We start from the raw sequence: 18,533 nt of genomic DNA, 5'->3' as shown, positions 1-18,533 counted from the left end.
TGAATCCAGAAAGATTCACGCTGCAAAACGAATAGTTTCTTACCTGTCTGTGTAGTTTTGCAGCTTGAAGATCTTTCTGGATTCACTAGCGAACCCACCGCCTCCGCCAGAAAGATGAGGCTGGAGAAGAAGGTGGAAACACATGGAATAGAAAGCAAGTTGAAGCTTACAAGACACTTGAAAAGAATTACGTTGAAGAAAGGTTTAACAAACATAGCCATGGATTCACTACAAGGACACACAAGAGAAAAAAAAAAAAGAATGCGAAGATGGCACCCATGGGTGGGAGCTTCCGCCGGAAGCATGCCGACGTCACAGAAGGTACACCAAATGGTGGGACGTCGACGCCCACCTGAGCTAAAAAAAAAAGAGAGAAAAAAGACTATGATTCCGGACCCAACCACCAGATAGCGGAAAATGCACAGCATAGTAAATCCAGAAAGATCTTCAAGCTGCAAAACTACACCAACAGGTAAGAAACTATTCGTTATCACAGTTGATAATGATGAATGAGAAGTTGTTCAACTGCTTCCCCAGCCAGTCAATTAATAGTGCTTTGAACTGTGTAGCAGTGTTTTGAAATGTATAATATCCCACCCCCTCCAAGATTACATGTAATACCTTGGACACTAAGCTGGATCTATGCGATTCCCTTGTAAAACGTTTATATAATTATAAATGCTCCTGTGTATCTTGTGTGCCCAGAAGACATGTTATTAATGTATTTTGTTAGATAGAATGTAATATTGCTGGAGTATACATACTCGGGCTTGAAGTAGATACACTCCTACTGTGATGATACTACTGAAATTGGGGCTGTATGGTCCCCCATTATTGGTGTATTCTAGTTTAATTCAAAACCACTCACAGATAAACAAAACATCAAGCGCACACTAGGCATTATATCAATATATCTGAATACCTAATAAAATTGTATTCCAAATAAAGAGCTATGGAAGGTTTTGCTAGATTTAGGGCTGCCCACGTACATCCTTTCCCTTCTGGTAAAACTACACGATGGCAATTTTGCGCAGGTGCCCTGGGGTACGAAGGGTGAAAAAACCGAAAGGATCCACGTGGGAAGGGGCGTCGACAGGGATGTCTGCTAGCACCCACCCTGTTTTCTCTTTATGTAAACAGCGTGGTTGAACATCTGCTGAGAAATCCCTCGGACGCTCCTTCCTTGGCGGCAAACGGATCCCCACACTGCTCTTTGCAGATGATACTCTTCTTATCTCAAAGTCCCCTATGGGTCTCCGGAGCCTTTTGAACAGCTTCCAGGAGTTTTGTTTGTTGAGAGGGCTGGTAATTAACACCGATAAAACCAAGTTCCTGGTTATGAATCCCCCGAAGAAACTTGGTCGACCTCCGGCTCTGAACTCCAAGCCATTGGAGAGGGTCTCAGAGTTTGATTACCTAGGTATTCGCCTTAATGATTCCCTCTCCTGGAACCCGCACATCCACAAAATGCAACTGGGCCACAAAAGGGTAGGAGGCACTTTACTTAAGGAACAACGCTCCTCATCTAGCAAACCTCTAGCCCCAGTTGTGGAAATATACAAAGCCAGAGGGGTCAGTGCCGCACTATATGGGGCAGAGCTGTGGGGCACCTGCAACCTGGATGTACTAGCTAAATCAGAGAGCAAATTCTTGAAAGATCTGATGGCTCTCCCCTGGAGCACACCAACAGTTCCAGTGCTACTAGATTTAGGTTGCAGATCTATTAGGGACCAAGCGCAGCTTCGCCCCCTGCTCCTCTGGGCACGGTTGTGGCGGGTGCCCGAACTAGCTTCCTATGCGGAAGCATTATCTGAGGTTATGGCTATGGCAGGCTGGTCCAGGATCAAATGGTTGAGGGACGTCAAACGATTATTGGCGGAGATAGGGTTATCTGACGCATGGACTTTGAAAACTGCCCCACCTAAAGCTACGATTAAAAAGTTGTACTGGAACTGGGTCTCTGCAAAATTACATCTAGATTCACGACATTGCAACTCTACTGTAGCTTTTGTGAGAATCAAAGATGTGGTGGCCTATGAACCCTACTTAGATATTATCTCCATTCCGTTTGACCGTACCTTGTATTTCAAGTTTCGAGTGGAGATTCTTCCAGTAGGCGAGGTAGTCGCCCGCTGGAAACGGTCTTACCAACTTTCCCCTTTTTGTGCGTCCTGTCCCACTCGAGTAGAGTCTGTAGCTCATATTTTCTTTGAATGTCCGGACTATCGTGCTCCGAGGACCTGGTGGCTAAAACCTTTATTCAGACTCTTAGGCACCCGCCAGTGCACAGTGGGGATGCGTATTTTAATGACTGACACATCCTCTGTGATTGTTTGTGCTGTGTCAACATTTTTAAAATGGTCCTGGTTGATTCGTATTGATTTGTACAAGTAGGCTCTCCTTGTCAATTTAATCTGGTTTTAATCGTTTTTAACATTTCCCTCTCTGTTTTAAATCTTTGTGTGTAATCAGATTGTATTTGATAATTATTGTATCCTGCATTGCTGTACAAGCTTTTATGGTATTTTTTTACCGAAATAAAGCTTATCAATCAATAAAATTGTATTCCAAATAAAGATTTGTCAATTGCTTAATCAGGGTACTACATAGCTTTCTACGTCTACAATAGTCAGATTTTACTTTAAAAACTTTACACACATTCTTAACTGTCTCCCTTTGAACATTTGAAGGAAAATTAGTGAACTAGTTTGTCTGGTGATGTTCGTCAGTTCTTCATTCTTCACATTACCAATCCTGGTACTTAAGCTTACTTCAACCTGTTCTTTTCATAAAAACGTTCTGCTTTCTTTACCATTATGCTTGGTGGTTTCATCTCTGTACCCACTAAATGTTGTTTTTTTTGTGAAGGGAGTATTTCTCACATGCACTGCTCGCTGCATCACCAGCACATAAGAAATTGTCTTTTGTGCATCCATCCACCCCTCCTTCCTAACATCCGCCTTCCTTTTAAACTCTTAAGGGTCATGAAACCTAAAAGTTTTTTTAATGATTTGTAATTTCTTGGTAGGTAGGATCTCATGTCACTGCACAGGAAGCAGGCTAATGCTTCTTTAAATCTATTTTCTGCGTGGTACTGACATTGGCAAAAGGGTGAGGGGTTGTGCCTCTTTATAAAGACTGGTTTCCAGAAATTCCTTTTTTTTTTTTTTAACTGTTAAGCGCATTAATATCGTGTTTGGAGGCTAGATCCCATAATTTGTATCTGGTCTGCTAATACGAAGTAGTTGGTTTCTAAAGGTTAATTTTAAATCCTAATTTAGAATAACATTCTACACTAAGGAAAAAGTTAAACCAGGCCTGCAGCTATTCTATTTGGTATTTTAGTCACATTAGCCACATGCATCCCAGACTGCCCTCTTACTGTCCACAATTGCTGTCCTTAGCAAACTGACATATTTTCTCATGGTCACCCCCCGTTTTGTTTTATTTTTGGGGACATGCCTGCTGATAATCTTGAACTCTTAATACTGGTATGGTGCTATCCAGTGCTCAGTGTATGTGCTCTGATCCATAGAACATATTGACATTAGCTAAACACCAGATTGACACATTTAATTTTCCTATAAGACAATAGTATATGGTGCACAAATACAACACTGGCAGGGAAAGTTAAATGTCACTTGGTGTATTACAGCATCTATTGTGCCACCCACTGTAGTGTCAGTGAAAACATGGTTTCAATGCCTCCCCTGTGTAGCGTGACAGAAGCAGCTTGAACCTTGCTGCCCAGGCCTGTTGAAATCACCCTTAGGACTTGTAGGAAACCTTATTTTAAATATTAAAGAAGTTACCCCTTGCTGCATCTTACTGCCCACAAGGTAGGGCACATAATATTTGAGTGCAACATATGACATTAGAAATAGTGTGTTCCCGCAGTGACTAGTTTTTAAAATGACATTGTCACTGGTTAGGCTGTAGTCTATACTATAAATACGGAAAAATCGAAGGTGATGGTTTTTAATCAAAAATCAAAAAAGCAAGTATTTCGATGGTCTCTTCACGACCTTAAAATGGAAACCGTTAAAGAATACAAATATCTGGAGATAATTTTTGACTCCAATGGCTCATTCCAGCGACAAGAAACATCAATAAAGAACAGAGGGATCTCACTGGCCATTGCTTTAAAAAGCATTAAAAACAAAATAGCGGGCCCAAACTTAATCCCCTTGCTTGATTTATTTCGTGCAAAACTGCTTCCATCAATAACATACAGCAGTGAATGCATGAGAGGGAGAGATGAGAGCACCTTAGACAACGTGGTCAGTAAAAACACTCCGAATACTCTTTACACTCCCTCCGTACACCTCCCCAGCGCAGTTAAGGCTGAAGTTCGGCTTACAGAAGCAGCAAATTGTTCGCAAGGGAGCATACGCAAAATGTTGGCATAAAGTAAAGAACGCTGAAAGACTCCCTGAATGCCCACCTTTGGAAATAGCTGGAGACAAACAAGGGCTCCCCTGCAATGGTCTACCTCCAAACAGCTATAAAGTCCCTTGTACTAAAAGACCTCTGGGACTCGAGTTGTACTCACAAATGCTTTAAGCGCCTTGCTAACACATCCGTGAAAATAATTTCCTTGGAAGAAGACATGGCAGCACTAACTAGGAGGTCGCACGGGTGGTTCGTGATCCAAGGCTATACCAGCGCCTTACCTCAGTCATACCTCAGCACCTGCTTCCCAACCCTAAGTGTAGGCTTTGCGACAACCCAAAGGAGGATGTTCTGCACCTGTTATGTAGCTGCAAAGCTTTAGATAGAGCCCTAAGGGGCCAACTAACACAGCTCTGGAATCAAAGCAGTTTGCGAACTCGCAGACAAGCTCTGCTGATCAGCTTTAAGGGAGAAGACATCCAACTAGCCTGTAGACTAGTGCGCTTTATGAAAACAGTTAACACGACCCTAAACCCAGCTGCTCGTGATTGAACTTGATTTAAAAAGACCTGCTGTCGCACGTTAAGAATTCTCTTTTTATAACCAAAGACTCAGTAAATGTTAAAAGTTTTTGTAAAACATTTTTTTATATACAAATGCACTGTATTATACCTGTTTGCACGGGTCTTTCTTTTCAATTTTTTACTTTTCTACTGCTTTTACCCGTCTTTGTAAAACTCTTATGTATCTCCTTCACTTTTTTTTAAAGAGAAATTGCAAAGATTTTTATTAATCGTGCAATAAAGTTCATTATTATTATTTTTATTATACTATAAAAAATCGAAGTGTAGAATATACACTTTGATCTACAGCTTTCTTTTAAAATGTGCCAGCTGCAAACTGCATTAAAAGCCATTTTTTATATTTAAAATATCCAATTTAATGATGAACTCAGAGTTTTAGTAAATGTATTGGGAATCTAACTTTTAGAAAATTCTTTTTACTCTGCCTGAAGCTGCTGGAGGCTAATTTTCATTCTCTCTCCAGCACTTCCCAGCTGGTACTTGGTCTGAATTTGGTGTGAAAGAGGTGTGAAAACTGCTCCCAGAGCAGAGACAAGCGCTTGGGTTGGGAGGTGTTTTCTTCCCCTGGCAGAAACACCTGGTGGGGGTAGGCAGGGGAACTTAATTTACTTCAAATATCTTAAGGAAATTCAGGTGACATTTTGAAATGCCTCAACTTTTGTCCCCTACATCTGACTGGCACCAAACCCCAGCAGGAGGAAAGCTACCACCAGAACTGGGTTTGTGTGATGACAGAGGATAGTTCGATACCTTGGCCACACCTGTGGGTGGGCGTAAGGCATCAGCACAAGGGGAGAATTGTTTCCCCGTCTTGGATTCTCAAAGACAGGGGTACTATTGGAATGTTTGCAGTATAAGTGAGCAGGAATTGCTGACGAAGTGGGTAGTGTTCCCAGGGAATATTTACCCCATTGGCTAGGGAGTGCCCAGGAGTCACCCCAACCCAGTAGCTGGAGCCACACATAAAAAAATTAATAATAAAAACATTTATTAAGCGCCTGGTTACACTGGAAGACAGTGCGTCCCCGCGCTGTGGATGCATACCGACAGAACTCCGAAACAAAAGTCCAGCAACCCAGGTGGGAGAGGACACAAGGCAGCAAGGCAACTAGACCTTGGGGAATAAGCGAGTTTTCAGTTTCAACCTGAAACGCGATTCTGAAGGTTCCATCCGGAAATTGAACGGAAGTTCGTTCCAGTATTTGCTGGCAAGAAATCTAAAGGATCTCCCTCCCATCCGAGCACAACGGATGCGGGAGACCACCATCTGCATGCTCCCCATAGATCTCAGCGACCGTCTAGGACGGTATATGGTCATCATCTTCTGGAGGTAAGAGGGGCCACGGCCATGAGCAATGCGGTGGGTAATGCACAAGGTTTTAAACCGAATGCGTTCTTGCATGGGAAGCCAGTGCAAGGTATGAAGTGCCCGCTTACCAGATGACCTCCTAGGCAATTTTAATACTAGCCTGGCCGCCGCATTCTGGACACATTGCAGTTGGCTCAGGCCCTTTCTACTAAGCCCACATAGCAGTGAGTTCCCATAGTCGAGATGTGGGGTGACTTGGGCATGCACTAGGGATTTCCTAGCTTTGAACGGGAGAAGGTCTAAGATCTTGCGGAGCACCTTGAGTATGCCGTAACATTTCCCGACTACACTCCTCACATGTTGGGTATAAATCCCGACAAGGGGGTAGGGCCTTGTCAGTTGCTGGTCCAAAGCTCTGGAATAATCTCCCTCATGACATCAGAACCTGTAAGGAACATTTTCCTTTTAGGAAAAAATTAAAAACTTTCCTGTTCAATCATTAATCCTGATAGGGAATCTGTTATACATTGGATAGGGTCTCTGCTCATTGATGTTACCAAAGGCGCGGAGATACTACTCAGGGAGTCGAGTTCCTAGCGCGGTATAAGTCAGTAAATAAAATAAATAAATAAATAAGAGAGATTAGAATCTAAAATAACCCCCAGATTTTTTACCGTGCCAGATGGAGTGGGCATAGTACCCAAATCAGCTGGCCACCAGGCTGAGGCCCAGACGGACGGAGACAGACCGATAATAAGGAGTCCCATCTTGTTGCCATTGAGGCGCAAACAATTGCCCTTCATCCAGCCAGCGAGTGCAACAAGACAGGAAGAGAAATTCTCTGCTGCCCCAACTGGGTCATGAGATAACGTAATCACCAGTTGGGTATCATCTGCATACGAGACAATATCCACCCCATAGGACTCCACTAATCTTGCACTTAAATGTGGCATCCCATGGCACCTCCTCAGAGCAGTTACTGGACATGCTGTGTATGTGACCTGAGATTAGCCCTGAAGGACTAGACCTGCTCTCTTTTACCCAAAAGAAAGAAGCGGACTCAAAGGATCAGTTGGCTGCCCTTCTGTGTGGCTATAGGGAGACCACCATCTGCAAGGGGCTTGTTACTGGAAATTCCCAGTTGATGAGTGGCAACTGGTCCTTGACTGGACTTAGTTTTTTGCCACTGCCTGATGCCCTAAGAGTTATCCTATAAAGTCCTGGGCACCATTAGAAAGTGTGGAAACTTTGAAAAACTTCTCCTCCCGAGCTTCAGGGGGACCTGTAGGAAAAAGTATCTAACAGGCAATTCTACTGCCTTGGATTGAATTTCAGCTTCATACCAGTTAAGGCACCCACCACCTATGAAAAAACAAATAAGTCCCATTCTACATTGGGACTTACATTTTTTTTAACAGGAAATCTCCATAGCTCCAGAGAGCTTGGCCTGCTTCAGTATCCTGCCTTTGGTTCCACAGTGGAAATTACAAAATTAGCAGCAGCCTACTCGGAGCATTTTTTTCTTTTTTGTGTTTAGAAACCTTTCCTAACTTTATTTACTTCCAGTCTTTGACTTGGGACCAATCCAATTGGTGTATCTGACCATGGCTCCATTGCAGTTGACCTTAAATCGTGCCTAGGTCCTAGAATATCGTTTCCATAGACAATCATTGGTGCTTTGCTCTCTTTACCCCTATTTTCACGTAAATCTTCAAAAATTCGTATCTCTAGTTCCCCTGATTGGTTTTCCATTGTTTTGGTCTTATTTCACCCATAAAATGGCTTTTGATTTTAAAATTGGTTGTGGAATTATTTGAATTTTATGACTTTTACTTCCGTGGTCCACTGATTAAATACTTTGCACATTGACTTTGATTTATGCCTCTCTACTTTGAGTTACATTACCAGGGACTGAGCACGGGTTTATTTAATTTAATTTGTTTGCTATTCAGCAGGTCCTGACCTTATCATCTGAGGTGGAAACTTGTCATCCCCAAATAATAATCCTCTTTCCTGCACAGTACCATATGGAGTATTCACAATCCAACACTATATATCACTTTGTTTAAAGCTGACATTTTGCAGTGTTTTGACTCCCATGTGTAATGCAAAGTACCAACACTGCACGGTAGAGGTGTTCATTTTTCTCTTTCCTGTGGTCAAGTAAAATATTGTGAACACTCTTCCTGACTTTTGCTGTTGTGTGTCTTCAAAGATCTTTGTGCTGCCAGTCTTCAAACATATTTTATTGTCTAGTTAGTTAAAGCGTACTATACTTTCTCTATGATCGGGGCATAGCCCTGGTCACACTGTGTAATGTCTCTCTGTCTTTGTAGCACGGACTTGCCCTCCCAACCAGTTCTCATGTGCCAGTGGCCGATGCATTCCCATTTCCTGGACCTGCGACTTAGACGACGACTGTGGAGACCGGTCTGATGAATCTGCCTCATGCGGTGAGTTCCCTGTTTGAAGTATAGGTTCACTTGTCTCACTCTCTAGCAGGTAGGAAAAAAGTGGCACATACCAGGCAGACTCTGTGTGCTTAGCAGTTTAACACACCAGAGTCCTAAAGCAGTTTATATTGCCATAAATGCTTGACTCGACTAATGCAGTACTGTTTATGCAGGTGTAATAAAGTTGAATTTCATTATGCTTTTAGAGGGCCCTGAATGCTATTGGTTGCCACATAAATGGGCTGGCTTAAGCTGACTACATTAAAACCTCTGGGATGAATCTGCAGCTTTCCTAGTTAAAGCGAGCATTTGTTTAATCTGAATTGCGTAATTTTCTGAGACTGTAACAGTTGTTTGTAATTATTTAGTCCACATTCAGCAGTTTGATGATGAGTAAGTGCAGGGAGAGTCCAGTCAAATAGGTTGGTTTCTGTGTTGGATGTGCTTCGATGATGCTCTGTGCCTTGGAGGAAATAAATAAAAGTTATAGACTGTATTTTCAGAAGTTTCCTGAATCAGAAAGGATCCGTTTCTGATCTAATTTTGGGGTTGAGGGCATTGCACAGTGTAAGGCCCTTTACCTCCGGATTATCCCTCTGTGTCATCCTCTTGTATAGTTGTTGATTGATCATGGGGTGGGGTTTGGGGGTGTGTGTGGTTGGGGGTGGGGAAGGGTGGAAAATGATCGAAGCTTATTTGTTGAGCTGTGGTGTGGAGCCAATTTCTGCTTGCATACCAATAAGCTTTATGTACATTGCAGAGGGTCTTGAATATCATCCTGGAATCCAGTGGTGAACTTTCAAGGCAGACCCGATTTGATTGGTATTGTAGAGGTTTAGGCAGATCAATGCTTAATAGTTTTGTAGCGTTCATAGTCGGGCAGTAAGTTTCTCATGGAGACCAGTGTGGATGATGTGCCATGATACTGACGCTTGCCAACTTCACCCAATTCTTGGTTTTCGGTAACGAAACGATTTTTGTAACTAAAGCAAGCTGGAGATTGATGCCTTTGTTCACTGCATTGTCTGAAAGGATGAACGAAAGTTGAGTCAGAAAGGTTTTTAGCAATTTTTAGTGGTTGATGGTAAGGTTCCTAGATCGAATGTCAGTTTTGGCATTGCTCTCTTTTTTCATCCACTGCCAAGTACATGGTTCAACCACAAAGTGATACGTATTTTACTGTACCAAGGGCTGAGCATAGATATTTTTAAAAAGACAAGAGAAATATGTCTTAACCTCAAAGGACACTGGTGTAGGAAGCTGGCTCTTTATATAGTGGACCCGAAAGAGGTACACTGTGTAAAGAGTCCAAGCAAACCCCAAACGAATTAGAGACACACATGATGCTCTCTTTTGTGGTAATGTTGGTGACCAGTTAGGCGTATCAGAGCACAATTCTAAGCATTTATTGCACAGACAAAGGCAGTAAGTAAGACCACACTCAGTAAAGAAATGCAACACCTATTTTTAAAAATAACACCTACTTTTATATGAATTTAGATACCAAGATCGGAATCAGTTAAGTACTATTAGAGTTATGAATTTTTACAGTTTTGAAAATGGACACCGTGCATTTTCTGAAGCGATGATGTTCTCCTCTGGAGGAAAGACGTACACTGCACAGCGACTTACAAGACCAATCCCCTGGACTTAAGGTAAGTATGGGGCAAGGTCCAAGGCCACACCAACAGGTCACCTCGGGAGCCCTGGGGCATCCGGGTGCCGAGGTGTTTTTCAGCGTCCGTGTCCCATTCACTTTACTGGGTAACTGTCCAATTGCAAAGAGGCTGCAAGGTGGGACTGGGAGACCAGTCAGGCTGAACCAACAAGGGTGCTTAGGTCTCACAATGCTCGGGACGTGGGTACACCCCTGGTCCTCTTCTCCTCAGACCCAGGCAACCGGGTGCAGAGTTGTTCTGAGGTGTCAGCTTTTTGTCACCGAAGACACACGGTAGAGGGGGCCTGAACAAAGAGGCTGCATGTGGCGTCAGTAGGTCCATTGTGGGCAAACCCAAGGTGGTCTTTCTCTGGAGGGTCGGGGGACCACTCTGGTACCATTGGCCCACTTCCACTCAGGCTAGGGGCCATAGGTACAGTTGTGGTTTCCGGTGCTGGGAATGTGGCGGTTCTTTTGGACTGCCTCCAGGATGCAGGGAAGCAGCTGTGCTACTCCACTGGAAGTTCCTGGGTCTTTTTTGAAGGCAGGCAGTACTTCCAGGCTTTTGGGGGCACAGCAGCTGCAGGACTAGACAACTTTGGCGCTATCTAGCGGGAACAGCATACAGGCTGGCAGGGTTGACTCAAGTCAGTTGCTTCTCCACAGTCCTTGCTTCTCGCGGCCACACACACTATTGCATAGATCACCATCTGGTGGTTGGGCCCGGATGATTACACTTTGTTGTTGTCTTGGAAGAGTCTTCGTCTGTTGGATGACTGTAGTGCGCATGGGCATTGACTCCATCTTTAGATTGTTTTTTTCAGCCATCGGGCTCGGATGTGTTTATTGTTCGGTCCCGTTACCGATCTCTTCTCGACATCCAGTCCTACATCATACCATCGGTATCGTCTTTGACAGTAATTCCTGTTACCCGTGTTGAAGAAAGGCTTTCCCTTCTTGATTCCAGCGTTCGTCAGGCCCAACTGCGCCATTGGGCCTTTGGATAAAACACCCTTCAAGTGCCCTCCGTGTGGACACAAATGTCCTCACACTGATCTTCATGAGGTTTGCAATCTGTGCTTGTCTCCAGAGCACGAGAGTCGAGATTGTGAGGCCTGCGCTTTGTTCTGGTCCAAGAACACCATCAGGTACCGTCGAGCTCAAAGTCATGGCGCCGTCATCTTTGACACCAGACCTCATCATAGACAAGGCTCCGATTGAGATAGAGCACGAAGAACAACAGCAGGACAACATAGTTTCCAAAGCTGAGGATTCAGCTTCCGGAGCCGAGGATCGATCAGAAGACGACTATCTTCTTCCAGCTGGTCAACAGGTCGTGAGTACAAGCGTCGACCCTGTTCACCCCCCCCCATATCGGGACAGGCTTCGGTTCCACCTCCGGGTCCAGGTGCACACTGACCAAAACCTTCCGACACCCTGCCTATTGGCTCAGCAACAAAGACTCCAAAAAAGCCTCCAGTCGACTCTGGCTCGGGTCAGTCTTTTGGTCCCGACAAGCAGAAGGTCCTCAAACCAAAATTAACTCCGCCACCGAAGCAGCCCTCGATACCGAACCGGTCGAGCCAAAGTCAAGCTCAGCACCGAAAGACATTCCTAAGTCTACTGAACTGAAGACAACTCCGGTTCTAAAAAAAGTCGACCGGAAACCTGCTTAGGCACCGAAACACACTTCGGCTCCGATAGTCGATGATTTCAAACGTACTTCTGAAAAAAACAATTTCGGATCAAAAAAGCTCAGATCTGAGAAAGAAACATGATATCAAGTCCTCGGAACCGAAGCCAAAATCCGCTCCAAAGACAATAGACACTGTAAAACCTAAGCATTTCGGTCCCAAGCAGGATATTTCAGCCGAAGAGCTTTTCCAGCCAGATCCAAAGCAAAAGACTTTTCATATTGATCCGAAGACTGGACTGTCATTACAGTGTCTGAAAAGAGGAGAATGGACTCTCCCAAACCACCTCCAGTTCCTCTCAAAAAGCATGCTCAAACTTCTCCCATAAGAATTCCTTCACCATTGCTAGAGATACCAATAGATATTTCTCCTGTACACTCCCCATCCAGTACACATAGCCCTATACCACAGGATGATGAAGAGGATGAAGACCATTATTCACATGGGGTAGAAAGTGAGCAACACATAGATGACACAGATGACCCAGACAATATTCCTGGGCCATTAGTTGATCCCTGGGAAGATTATAATGCGCCTGATGCACCAGATCTACCACAAGATGACGCATACCTTTCTAGACCATCTCCCCCAGGTGACACTATTGGGTTTACACAGCTCATTCATAGAGCAGCCACTTTTCATGGAGTGGACTTACATACAGACCCAGTGGAAGAGGACTTCCTTATGGATACACTACTGTCATCACATAAAACCACAATCACTTTACCAATACTTAATGGAGTGGTGAAACATGCACCAGAGGTATTCCAAGACCCCGTCGGAGCCGGGGTAATTAACCCCAGACTAAAAAAAAAAGTATAAAGCAGCTCTAACTGACCAAGCATACATAAAGGGTCAGCTGCCATTGGATTCATTAGTAGTATCAAATGCGAGAAAAATAGCTAACTCGCAGACAACAGCGGATGCTCCACCCCTGATAAAGAGTCCAAGCTTTTAGATCTTCAGGAAAACGCACAATCTCACAAGCAGCCAATGTCTGGAGAATTGCTAACACTTAAGCTCTGTTAGCGAGATATGATTCAGCTCATTATGATGAGTTAGAATCGCTCATGCAACATTTACCAGAACAATATAAGACCAGGGCTTCTGACCTAATACAAGAAGGCAAGGTTATTACGAATACCTCAATCCGCTGTGCATTAGACTCTGCCGACACAGCCTCTAGAGCAATAAATACAGGAGTACTGTTGCGTAGACCTGCATGGTTACGCATCTCTGGGTTCAAACCAGAAGTACAGGCCAGTATCTTAAATCAACCCTTTGACCAGCAACATCTCTTTGGTCCAACAGTTGATAATGCACTAGAGAAAATGAAAAAAGATACGGATACAGCAAAATCTATGGGAACCTTACAAACTCAAACCCACCGAGTGTCCTTTCGTTGCTCCTCCTACAAGGGCGCCTCTAAAGGTTTTCAAACTGACATCACCTCCTCTTCTTATAAAGCGCCCACCCAAACCTCGCCCAGTAGAGGGTATTACAGAGGAGGATATAGAGGTAACAACAATAAGGGTAGAGGCAGAAGCAACAACAACCGCAATGCCTCTACTCCCAAACAGTGACTTCATTTCCATCCCCCCCAGACCATTCCACTCCTGTCGGGGGGGATTTACAACAGCTCCTACCTGTCTGGAACTCCATCACCACAGACAGGTGGGTAAGACAAATAGTCCAATCAGGTTATTGCCTGGAGCTCACTTCCACTCCTCCAACAATACCACCCAGACAACGCCCCATTTCACAGGAGCATCTCACACTCCTAAAACAAGAGGTTGCATCTCTACTGCAAAATAATGTAATAGAACTAGTCCCAAAACACCATCAAAACACAGAAGTTTACTCCCTATAATTTCTTATACCTAAAAAGGACGGGTCCCTAAGACCTATACTAGATCTAAGGCCCCTCAACCTTTACATACAATCTGACCACTTCCATATGGTCGCACTACGACACGTCCAGCCACTGTTAAAACAAGGCGACTTCCTTGCCACATTAGATCTCAAGGACGCCTACTTCCACATTCCTATCCATCAATCTCACAGAAAGTACCTTTGATTTGTACTAGAAGGTCAACATTACCAATTCAAAGTACTCCCTTTCGGAGTAACTACAGCACCTCCAGTGTTCACAAACTGTCTAGCAGTAGTAGCAGCTCACTTAAGAACGGACAACATTCATGTCTTCCGATATCTAGACAACTGGTTAATAAAATCCTAGTCATACCACCAATGTGTTCAGCATACTCATCAGACCATATGCCTGTTGCACAAGCTAGGGTTCACAGTAAATTAAAAGAAGTCACATCTCCAACCATCCCTGTCTCAACAGTGTCTAGGTGCCACAATAGATACCTCCAAAGCAATTGAATACCCTAATCCAACAAGGATACAAAGTATGCAAGCTCTTATACAAAAATTCCAGCCACAACACTCACTACCAGCACAAGTGTTCATGCAATTAATCGGAATGGTGTCATCTTGCATTTTTATAGTACCATACACAAGACTACAAATGCGCCCCATAGAAGAGTGCTTAGCAAGTCAGTGAAATCGGGCTCAGCAACAAATAACAGATCTGGTGGTGGTGGCCGATCGGACATATCGATCTCTGCCAGATGGAACACCAAAAACATTTTCAAGGGCAGGCCGTTCATAGAGCCTGCTCCACAAGTGGTGCTAACCACGGTCTCATCTCTCACAGGATGGGGAGCGCATTTGGAAAAACACACAGTTCAGGGTACATGGACACCGCAACAAACTACTCCACATAAATCATCTGGAGTGGCTAGCAATTTTTCTAGCTCTAAAATCGTTTCAACATTACCTATCAAGCAAGGTTGTACTAGTCCATACTGACAATATGACAGCCATGTATTACATCCAAAAACAAGGAGGAAGACACTCCTTACATCTCTCCCGTCTGGCGCAGAGCATATGGAGGTGGGCCATTCCTCAAAAAATCTTTGTTCGCAGAACACCTACCAGGAGTTCACAATCTAGTTGCAGATCTGTTAAGTCGTCAAAGACAACAGATACACGAGCGGGAACTTCCTCCTAAAGTTCTTCAACTTTTCTTTCACAGGTGGGGCCAACCAGAGATAGATCTGTTCGCCACACACCGCAACTCCAAATGCCCAAGCTTCGCTGCCAGATACCCACAACTATTGTCCAAAGGCAATGCAGTATGGATGAGTTGGTCTAACAAATTTGCGTACGCTTTCCACCTGTCCCACTAATTCCGTTAGTGGTACCAAGGTATGCAAGCTACAGCAACATTCTCTCATATTGATTCTCATAGCACCAACGTGGGCAAAACAACTGTGGTACACCACATTACTGGAGCTCTCACTAGTACCACATCAAAAATTAAAACTCTCTCCACATCTACTGACGGAGAACCATCGAGAGATCATGCATTCAGACCCAATGCTGCTCAATCCAGCGATTTGGCTCCTGATGTCTTTGAATTTGGATACCTCAATCTTCTGCCTGATTGTATGAATGTCATAAAAGAAGCGAGACGCCCCACCACTAGATCATGCTATGCAGCCAAATGGAAAAGGTTTGTTGTGTATTGCATAAATAACAGCATTAACCCATTAGATGTTTCCTTACAAAACATCATATGCTACCTGCTCCATCTACAAAGATGTAATTTAGCGTACTCCTCATTCAGGTTACATCTTGCTGCTATAGCAGCCTACCTTCAAAACAGACACCATTATTTAGAGTACCTGCCATCAAAGCGTTTATGGAAGGACTCAAAAGAATAATTCCTCCCAGAATACCATCCTCTCCCATACGGAATTTAAATATTGTTCTCACTAGACTTATGAGTCCTACATTTGAACCATTACATAAGTGTGAGTTACAGTTCCTTACATGGAAAGTTGCTTATTTAGTTGCGATTACCTCCCTCAGAAGAGTAAGTAAGATCCAGGCATTAACAATTCAAGAACCATTTATACAACTCCATCACAACAAAGTGGTTCTTAAAACAAACCAGAAATTCCTTCCAAAATTCATTTCACCGTTCCACCTCAACCAATCTATTGAGTTGCCAGTTTTCTTTTCTCAACCACAAACAGTTGCAGAAAGAGCTCTACATACATTAAATGTAAAAAGAGCACTACTTTACTACATTGATAAACAAAACAATTGTTTGTGTCTTTTCTCCTCCACACAAAGGTAATCCCATTTCAAAGCCGGGCATTGCAAGATGGATTGTTAAGTGCATTCAAATCTGTTACCAAAAAGCAAAACGCACTCTTACCATTCCCCTTAGGTCTCATTCCACCCGTAAATTAGGGGCATCCATGGCATTCCTAGGAAATATATCCCTAGATATCTGTAAAGCAGCTACATGTTCTACACCGCACACATTTACAAAACACTACTGTGTAGATGTGCAGGCAAAACAACAAGATACTGTTGGCCAGGCTGTACTCAAAACATTATTTCAAACTACTGCAACAGATACGGGTTGTTGCCGCTTAGGGAGAGAACTGCTATGCAATCGATGGAATAGTGTGTGGTCTGCAGCCCGTACGCATCGAACAGACCATGCTACTTGAGCAGTATGCATCTGTTCTTGGCATGTAGGGCTGCAGAACCACACACGCCCACCCGCCTCCCCGGCTGCCTATATCTGTTCCATTAATATCTTAATTAGATACAAATACATGGACATCCTTTTCTGTACTCATACAACTCCATCATTACCCCAAGGGCGAAAACAATCTAAAGATGGAGTCGATGCCCATGCGCACTACGATCTACGGAAGGAGTCATCCAACAGACAAAGACTCTTCCAACACAACAACAAAGTGTAATCATCCGGGCCCACCACCAGATGGTGATCTATGCAATAGTGTGTGGTTCTGCAGCCCTACATGCCAAGAACAGATGCATACTGGTAAGTAGCATTTTCCTTTCAGGGCGTCTCTTCGGGAGCAGTATCTTGTTCTTCTATTTGCAGCACCATTTCTTCCTCCTTTTCCCGATTCTGTCTGGCAGGAGCCAGAGCCATGGTGCCATCCCTCCTGTATTTCCACCCTGGGGGTGGCCGACAGAACCAGACTTCAATGAGGCCAGGCCATGACAGCTGAGGTCTACGTCCCATCGGGACCCCTAGACAGCTGCGTCCAGGTTGCCCCAGGTCTCCAAGTGGCTCTCTATGCACTTTATCCAACACCTCAAGCCAGCGCCAGACATCAGGTAAATAGAAAAAAATGGGACTTTCCCCCAGAGATGACCCGCAGGTGCGCCGGCTATAATAACATAAAGCGAAGTCCCATAGGGCACAACTTAGCCTTGACTTCAGGAATGTTTTACGGGCACCCTGCACCTTATTTGTGTAGTCTGGATAGATCGAGATCTTGTGGTTTTCAAGCTTGGCATTCAGTGTCTCCGGCTGCCCGGAGGATACTGTCACGATCTTTAAAGTTTAGTATACGCGCAATGAGAGCCCACGGGGGAGCCCCAGGCCGCTGCAGAGCCACCAAAGTGTGGTGCGCCCTTTCAATAATAAACCTAGGGGACAGCCTGTGGGGCTTCAATATTTTTTTGATCCATGCCTTGATGAACTGCTCAGGTTGCGCACCCTCCGCTCTCTCTGGGAATCCCATTAAGACGCACATTTTTGCGACGGGAGCCGCACTCCGTGTATTCTACCCTCACCTCCTGGACTCCGGACCTGGTTGTGACCTCAGGTACTTGTTTGCACAGGGATGCAACCTCCATCTGTAATTCCTCGATGGAGCCCTCTGCCAGTCACTCCTTATGGGACACCTTGCATAAGTCTGTGCGTAGGAGTTTGACATCCAGGGCAACAGTCTCCATTTTATATTCGTAAGCTAGGCGAGAACCCTGTATGGCCTGCAGCAATTACTCACTGGTATGCTCCCCAGCTGATTGGTCAGCATCTCCCTCAAGTCTGCCCGCCCTTGTGGAGCGCTGGGGGCTGGGGGCAGCGGTTGTATGGGGGCCCCCATCTGTTTATTCCTTTCCATGTGCGCCCCAAGGATCCAATGCCTCAACCCACACCCAGTGAGCAATAGATGAGTCCGCTGCGCACTTCCCGTCTTGCAAAAAGAGCAGGAATATCACCAACCCTCAATGTGGTACGTAGGCACTACAAGGACTCCCCCCGATCCCGGTAGGATGAGTGGCAGAGTGCACCTGTTCGATCCTGGCAAGTAAACAAAATCACAGGAGACCACCATTGGCCCTAAACCACATCAAATCCCCTTTCCAGCTAACCTCTCAGGAGTTCACCCACTTTCCAGGCATCCTGTGTACTTTCTGGCATCCAGTAGTAGGTGAGTGGTATCCCCCCTCTCCCCCGGCGCTTCACCTGCAGTTAGCAGACTGGCACACTAGAGGGCTGGTAGGTTTCAGGGGGTACCTCTGAGGTACCCTATG

At 44.5% G+C, this 18,533-nt stretch overlaps 1 protein-coding gene across 2 annotated transcripts in view; it reads left to right on the top strand.

Moving 5' to 3' along the window:
- LRP1 (LDL receptor related protein 1) overlaps positions 1-18,533 on the top strand; it is a 1,437,817-nt gene that overhangs the window by 353,053 nt on the left and 1,066,231 nt on the right. For both annotated transcript variants that reach the window (XM_086966724.1, XM_086966716.1), the window contains exon 18: positions 8,622-8,738. In XM_086966724.1, coding sequence (XP_086822850.1) covers positions 8,622-8,738 — 117 coding nt within the window. The remainder of the gene's footprint in view (positions 1-8,621; positions 8,739-18,533) is intronic.

This window comes from Lissotriton vulgaris, chromosome 1_1 (genome assembly GCF_964263255.1).
Source record: "Lissotriton vulgaris chromosome 1_1, aLisVul1.2, whole genome shotgun sequence".
NCBI lineage: Eukaryota > Metazoa > Chordata > Amphibia > Caudata > Salamandridae > Lissotriton > Lissotriton vulgaris.
This window is presented reverse-complemented; position numbering and strand designations above follow the sequence as displayed.